This window comes from Oryx dammah, unplaced genomic scaffold, assembly GCF_014754425.2.
Source record: "Oryx dammah isolate SB20612 unplaced genomic scaffold, SCBI_Odam_1.1 HiC_scaffold_19, whole genome shotgun sequence".
NCBI lineage: Eukaryota > Metazoa > Chordata > Mammalia > Artiodactyla > Bovidae > Oryx > Oryx dammah.
The window spans coordinates 80,952,055-80,960,124 of NW_024070203.1; the positions used below are offsets into that span (position 1 = coordinate 80,952,055).

Below are 8,070 nucleotides of genomic sequence, written 5' to 3' on the forward strand. Positions count from 1 at the left end.
AGCCGAAGAATTGATGCTTTTGAACTGTGGTGTTGGAGAAGACTCTTGAGAGTCCCTTGGACTGCAAGGAGATCCAACCAGTCCATTCTGAAGGAGATCAGCCCTGGGATTTCTTTGGAAGGAATGATGCTAAAGCTGAAACTCCAGTACTCTGGCCACCTCATGTGGAGAGTTGACTCATTGGAAAAGACTCTGATGCTGGGAGGAATTGGGGGCAGGAGGAGAAGGGGATGACAGAGGATGAGATGGCTGGATGGTATCACCGACTCGATAGACATGATTTTGTGTGAACTCCGGTAGTTGGTGATGGACAGGGAGGCCTGGCGTGCTGCAATTCATGAGGTCGCAATGAGTCGGACACAACTGAGCGACTAAACTGAACTGCAAGTATCTCCTCACCAAATAAGTGCTATTTACTAACTTTTCTTATTAATTAAATTTAAAAGGCAGAAACCTTGAAAGACACCCTCTGAACCAAGTAACAGAAAGTTCACCCCACAGTAATAGGAGAAATCAACATGCTGTGCTTCCTGATAAGATACTGAGAAAACCACAGAGTGATTTCTGCAATATTCTTGCAAAAACTGTATAAACCCAAATTGAGAGAACCTGGCCGATTCTCCTAAAAAAAAAAAAAAAATTAAGTTCATGGAAGAGGAGAAACTGTTCCAGATCAGAGAAGACTAAAGACTTTTGACAACTAAATGTAGCACAGAATCCTGCATACATGAAGTCATAACAGAATAGCAAAAGTTGAACAGAGTCTGGATTAGATGGCAATATTGGATCAACTTTAATATCTTGATTTTGATGGCTGTACAATGATAATATGGGAGAGAATCCTTGTGTATTAAGAAGTACACACCAATAAATAATAAGGGAGGTAATGGGTCATCTACATCTTATTCTCAAGTGGTTCAAAACGTCAACAATGAGGGAACTGCAGTGAAAAATGTATTGGAGCTCTGTGTGCTGTTTCTGTAATTTTTACGTGAATTTGAAATTACTTCAAACTGAAAAGTTAAAAAAAAATAGTCCTTACTATATTCATTCTAGGACGATGTAAGTATAAAGTACTAGACTGCCTACTGACAAAGCTGCTTTCATTGTAATACACTGGAACCTTACTCTAACAGTATTTCCTATCAAAACAATACTCAATATTAAATGGGTCCAACGTCATTCCACGGAGTTTAGGTTCTGAAACTCGGACTACTCCCACTTTTCAACTGGTTCACATTTTGCTGTGTGGCTATCAGAGAACCTAAACTTTCCAATCCCTGCCCAACTTCCACATAGACTAAAGGGAGAGGTCATGAATAGTAGCAACCTAGCTATCACAAGACAGGGCTACTAAAAAATCTCACCAGTCACAGTTTCAGCTACAATATGGAGGGTTCAGACAAAACAGCTTTACAGCTTACACTTTTAAATATATATAGATGTAAATATTTTGAAATTTTATTATAAAAAGTCTGTAAATGTTAAAAGTGTTTAAAACACCTGAAAGTTAATATGGAACAGTGAGAAAATACTGAATAGGAATCAAAACTACAATATATTTCCATCATTCAACTAGTTTTGACAGAAATGATATCAGTCATGTCTATTTCCTAACTTATAAAATGAAGCTTGATAACCCACCTGTTTCATATCTCCTAAAAAATAACCAATATGTGAAGTATTTCCAAGCTTCTTACAGGAAAATGAAAAATAAAAGGATGACATAACAGAACTATAACAGTCTTTGGGAAATAAAGATATTCTACACAGCTAAGGATTTGCCCTGTTAATAACTTTTTTTAATATTTTGGTTGGAAATTTTTCTAAACAATATTACCCACTTCTTCACATTAAATAGAATATACTGACTATTGACCCATTTCTTCACCAATCAGGATCACTGTTATAAACATAGATTACTAGTATACAGGATATCCTGTAAGTAGCAAACCAAGGTCCAGTTACCTCAGAACTGTAACAGATAGTGAGAAATCCTGTACTATGATAGCTTTATACAGCAACAGGGTCAATAATTGTTCATTTATTCATTCAAACATTAATTCAGTGCCTACAACATGCCAGGCACTGTGCTAGACACTGAAGACAGCACAGACTTCAATCCAGCAGGGAGAGACAGACGTGAGAAATAAGCATATCTAGTGCTAAGACTGCTATGCTAACTCCAATGACCTGTGCGGCTGAAGCACAAAGGAAGAAGTGGTTCCTCAGTGAGGCTGGAGCACTTCCAGATATCACCAGTAGCAACCTCATCTCCTTACTAGAGCGTTAATTCCCAGGTCTAGGGTCTTCCCAGGTGGCAAGAGTGGTAAAGAACACACCTGCCAACGCCGAAGACAAGAGACGCAGGTTCTATGCCTGGGTCGGGAAGATCCCCTGGAGGAGGGCACCCCACACGAGTATTCTTGCCTGGAGAATCCCACCATCAGAGAAGCCTGGCGGGCTACAGTCCAAAGGGTCACAAAAGAGTCAGACAGGACTGAACTGACTTACCACACACGCAAGGCCTAAGGAACTGTTTCTCAAAACCAGACCCCAAGAAGCCTACATATAATAAATTAGGTTTGAGATTTTCCCAAGAACCTTGATTCCTAGAAGAACCCCTGCAGGCTAACCTGAAGTTATATGGTATCTTTTCTCATATTTGGAAGCTTTGCATAAGACACATGTCCAAAACAATCCTGCACACACAATTTCAAAGTCCAAATCTTACAAAGATTAATGGACAATTAGAAGCTAAAAGTTCTCAACTTCGGTTCAGATTTCATTTTGTTTTAAACTTCTAGTCCTCTGTTCAAGTGTCATTATGTGCCTAAATTTTTACACCCATCATGTAATTTAATCCTTACAACCACCTTATAAAGTGGAAGTATAAATCTACAAATGAGGAAATAGGTGAATCTTAGTTAACTTTCCCAAGTGACACAACTAGCATTAATAAACTCAGATAAGGTTTGCCTGCTTTAAATCACTAGAGTCAACAGCCTCCATTCCACTTAATTACCAATATGGACAGATTAAGTGTCTCCCCATTTGTAAATATATATTTGGGAAAAGCTGTTATGTGATATCCACAGACTATTACTAGAAGAACATATAAGAAATCTGTAAGAGCGACTCAACCCTGGATATTAGTTAGAGAACACTACTAGTGTCAAAGAAAAACTGCACTGAACAAGCAAATGTGGATGGTATACATCTTGGCAACCTAAACTGTTTATTATCAAAAAGCGGTCATTTTAAACTATATAAAAATGAATATAACTTTTTTGGCTTTTACAATTTTTAATGGCCTGATTTTCACTAATGCTACCTTGTTTCTCCAAAAGTAATCAACAAGTAAACAAGAGGGAAGAGGTACACTATTTTTAAAAGCGATTAAAAACAAAACACTGAAATGCATGGGAATTCTGTCATTATACTACATTTTGCTACAATGGAATTCAAAAAAATTGAATTTACTAGCCCAATCAAATCCAGGGTGGTTAACTACTCTAGCACTTCTCAGAAGCCCTTGAGACCAGATATTTTGAGACTTTCTGCCGCTCTTATTAATCAAAGGCAGCAGAGTCGGGGAGGGGGGTGGTGTATTTTAAACCATTCACCCCTGAAGTCAGACCTGGAATCCAAGACAGGTCCCTTCCGAGATGTATCAACCTGATACATCCAATTCACTCCTCTGTGCTAGGCCTTGCACGTGTTACCTGAACAAAATCGTCATGAAGCCTCTGACTTTATGAGGCTTAGATTCCACTGAACTCTGGTAAATCCCCTGAATTCTCTCTAAATCTTTGTTTCCATATCTGCTAGATAAGATAATACAGTTTATACTGTACTCACTGTGCCCCTTCTTTGTGCCAGACATTGTTCTAAGTGCTTTAATTCATAAAACTTGGAGTGTACAACTGTCCGTCATACTTTGTGGCAAAGATTACATAAACTAATACTTTGCATAATGCCTGACTGACACACAGGAAGAACTCAAAGTTCAGTTCCATTCAGTCGCACAGTCGTGTCCGACTCTTTGCGACCCCATGAATCGCAGCACACCAGGCCTCCCTGTCCATCACCATCTCCTGGAGTTCACTCAGACTCACTTCCGTCGAGTCCATGATGCCATCCAGCCATCTCATCCTCAGTTGTCCCCTTCTCCTCCTGCCCCCAATCCCTCCCAGCATCATTTCCAATGAGTCAACTCTTTGCATGAGGTGGCCAAAGTACTGGAGCTTCAGCTTTAGCATCATTCCTTCCAAAGAAATCCCAGGGTTGATCTCCTTCAGAATGGACTGGTTGGATCTCCTTGCAGTCCAAGGGACTCTCAAGAGTCTTCTCCAACACCACAGTTCAAAAGCATCAATTCTTTGGTGCTCAGCCTTCTTCACAGTCCAACTCTCACATCCATACATGACCACAGGAAAAACCATAGCCTTGACTAGACGGACCTTAGTGGGCAAAGTAATGTCTCTGCTTTTGAATATACTATCTAGGTCGGTCATAACTTTTCTTCCAAGGAGTAAGTGTCTTTTAATTTCATGGCTGCAGTCACCATGTGCAGTGATTTTGGAGCCTCCCTAAATAAAGTCTGACACTGTTTCTACTGTTTCCCCATCTATTGAAGTGATGGGACCAGATGCCATGATCTTCGTTTTCTGAATGTTGAGCTTTAAGCCAACTTTTTCGCTCTCCTCTTTCACTTTCATCAAGAGGCTTTTTAGCTCCTCTTCACTTTCTACCATAAGGGTGGTGTCATCTGCATATCTGAGGTTATTGATATTTCTCCCAGCAATCTTGATTCCAGCTTGTGTTTCTTCCAGCCCAGCGTTTCTCATGATGTACTCTGCATAGAAGTTAAATAAGCAGGGTGACAATATACAGCCTTGATGTACTCCTTTTCCTATTTGGAACCAGTCTGTTGTTCCATGTCCAGTTCTAACTGTTGCTTCCTGACCTGCATACAGATTTCTCAAGAGGCAGGTTAGGTGGTCTGGTATTCCCATCTCTTTCAGAATTTTCCACAGTTTCTTGTGATCCATACAGTCAAAGGCTTTGGCATCGTCAATAAAGCAGAAATAGATGTTTTTCTGGAACTCTCTTGCTTTTTCGATAATCCAGCGGATGTTGGCAATTTGATCTCTGGTTCCTCTGCCTTTTCTAAAACCAGCTTGAACATCTGGAAGTTCACAGTTCACGTATTGCTGAAGCCTGGCTTGGAGAATTTTGAGCATTACTTTACTAGCATGTGAGATGAGTGCAATTGTGTGGTAGTTTGAGCATTCTTTGGCATTGCCTTTCTTTGGAATTGGAATGAAAACTGACCTTTTCCAGTCCTGTAGCCACTGCTGAGTCTTCCACATTTGCTGGCATATTGAGTGCAGCACTTTTACAGCATCATCTTTCAGGATTTGAAACAGCTCAACTGGAATTCCATCACCTCCACTAGCTTTGTTCATAGCGATGCTTTCTAAGGCCTACTTGACTTCACATTCCAAGATGTCTGGCTCTAGATTAGTGATCACACCATCATGATTATCTGGGTCGTGAAGATCTTTTTTGTACAGTTCTTCCGTGTATTCTTGCCACCTCTTCTTAATATCTTCTGCTTCTGTTAGGTCCATACCATTTCTGTCCTTTATCGAGCCCATCTTTGCATGAAATGTGCCCTTGGTATCTCTAATTTTCTTGAAGCGATCTCTAGTCTTTTCCCATTCTGTTGTTTTCCTCTATTTCTTTGCATTGATCGCTGAAGAAGGCTTTCTTGTCTCTTCTTGCTATTCTTTGGAACTCTGCATTCAGATGCTTATAGCTTTCCTTTTCTCCTTTGCTGAACTCAAAGTTAGCCACTGCTTACTTAAAATTAATTACCAGTCATCTTTCATATTTATAAGCAACTACTCAGATAAAATGGACTTCCCTGGTGGCTCAGACGATAAAGCGTCTGCCTACAATGCGGAAGACCCGGGTTCAATTCCTGGGTCAGGAAGATCTCCTGGAGCAGAAAATGGCAACCTACTCCAGTATTCTTGCCTGGAGAATCCCATGGACGGAGGAGCCTCGTAGCCTACAGTCCATGGGGTCGCAAAGAGTCGGACACGACTGAGCGACTTCACCTTCACCTTCACTCATGTAAGAAGCTTAACGTTAAGACTCAAGCAATATGACAGACGAAGGAATTTTGCCACAATTTTGGGAGCGATGTTAAAGCTCCTGGGGCTTCACTCCCACCCCACACCCAGGGCTGACCCCAGGGCACACGTGTTGGAATGCCAAGGGGCAGGTAGGCCCCGAGGCCCGCCGCGCCCACCAGGGTCTCTTCCGGCCTTGCTCCCCGACCTCGGGGCAGGCCGGGCTCTCTCACCGCAGCAGCTCCAAGCAATAGCGGTCAGTTCCCGAAGCGCCAAGTCCACTACCCGCGGCCACGCTCCTCCCGGACGCCACGGGCTCCGAAAGCCGCCGTGCGCGCGCCCACAGGCCCCGGGGTGGTCGGCGGCGGCAAAAGCCGGGCACGCCGAGCCGCAGCGGTCCCCATGCCGAGCCCAAAGTGGAGGCCGCCATCACACCGACGCCGCGTGCCCTTCGACCCCGCGTTCTCGGCGCACGGCTACGCTCGGTCACACCCCCGGCAGGTCAAGCCGCGCACGGCGCGGCGGCGGGAAGACGACCTCTGGACGCGGCTCGGAGAAGCCAGGTGTCGCTGTGGTCCGCCGCTGTGGTCCTCTGCCGCGCCCCTCAGAGAAAGCCCCGCCTGAGTCCCAGGGATTCCGCCCAGGCTCTCCCCTTCCCTTCCAGGCCCTCCTGAAGATGTGTTTATCGAGATAGGAGAATGGAGAATAATTTGACAGTTTACTAGCTTGATTTATAACTTTTAAACAATTACTCACCTGGCATGTGAGCCTCCGCAGGCCAGTCAAATGTTACGGTTGAGTCTAGTTGCCAGGACCCGAGACCAGCAAGCTGGTCCAAGCTGCTTACATCTGGATCCAAGCTGCTTACATCTGGATCCAAATAACACCTCCTGCGTCCAAGTTTGACCGGATGTTTCCTGCTGGCGCCACACTCTTCAGTTCAGTTGCCCAGTTAGTGTCCGACTCTTTGCGACCCCATGGACTGCAGCACGCCAGGCCTCCCTGTCCATCACCATCTCCCCAGAACTTGTTCAGTCCATTGAGACTGTGATGCCATCCAACCATCTCATCCTCTGTCGTCCTCTTCTCCTCCTGCCCTAATTCTTCCCCAGCATCAGGGTCTTTTCCAATGAGTCCTCTCTTCGCATCAGGTGGCTAAAGTATTGGAGCTTCGGTTTCAGCATCAGTCCTTCCAATGAATATTCAGAACTGATTTCCTTTAGGATTGACTGGTTGGATCTCCTTTCAGTCCAAGGGACTCTCAGGAGTCTTCTTCAACACCACAGTTCAAAAGCATCAGTTCTTGAGCGCTTAGCTTTCTTTAGGGTCCAACTCTCGCATCCATACATGACTACTGGAAAAACCACAGCTTTGATTAGACAGACCTTTGTCAGCAAAGTAATGTCTCTGCTTTTTAACATGCTGTCTAATTTGGTCATAGCTTTTCTTCCAAGGAGCCACACTAGTTCTTTCTAAAATGTGCTTCTGATTATGATCCTTCACTGACTGACAAACTTTGCTGAGTGTTGGATACAGCTCTTCCATGACAATAAATAGCCTCTGTTAACCTTTCAGCGTCAACCCAAGCATTTGTGAGTCCAGCTTAATGTTTCTCCTTAAACCCAAGGGAGAGTTCTGGTTTTGTGGACTCAAGAACTCCAGCCAATTCACTCTGCTTTGGTTTTATTCCCTGAGTAAAACCTCTCTGCAGCCTCTCTTCAGCCTATACAGGATCTCAGTTCCTACCTCATAATGTTCTCTTTTCTCTTTGGCTTCTGTCCTTTAGCACTAAGTTTGAAGTGAGGTGAAGTTGCCCAGTCGTGTCCGACTCTTCGCGACCCCATGGATTGTAGCCTACCAGGCTCCTCTGTCCACGGGATTTTCCAGGCAATAGTCCTGCAGTGAACTGCCATTTCCTTCTCCAGGG

General features: G+C 43.6%; 1 protein-coding gene across 3 annotated transcripts in view; it reads right to left on the bottom strand.

Moving 5' to 3' along the window:
- Nucleotides 1-6,603, bottom strand: part of NDUFAF6 (NADH:ubiquinone oxidoreductase complex assembly factor 6) — a 41,893-nt gene extending 35,290 nt beyond the window's left edge. The window contains exon 1 of one of the 3 annotated variants that reach the window (XM_040261057.1): nt 6,377-6,603. Coding sequence is in view for 1 of the 3 variants with exons in the window: in XM_040261055.1 (XP_040116989.1) it covers nt 6,377-6,573 (197 nt within the window). In the remaining 2 variants the exon portion in view is untranslated. The remainder of the gene's footprint in view (nt 1-6,376) is intronic. The other 2 variants (XM_040261055.1, XM_040261056.1) reach the window with 2 other exon arrangements.
- Nucleotides 6,604-8,070: the final 1,467 nt, after the last annotated feature.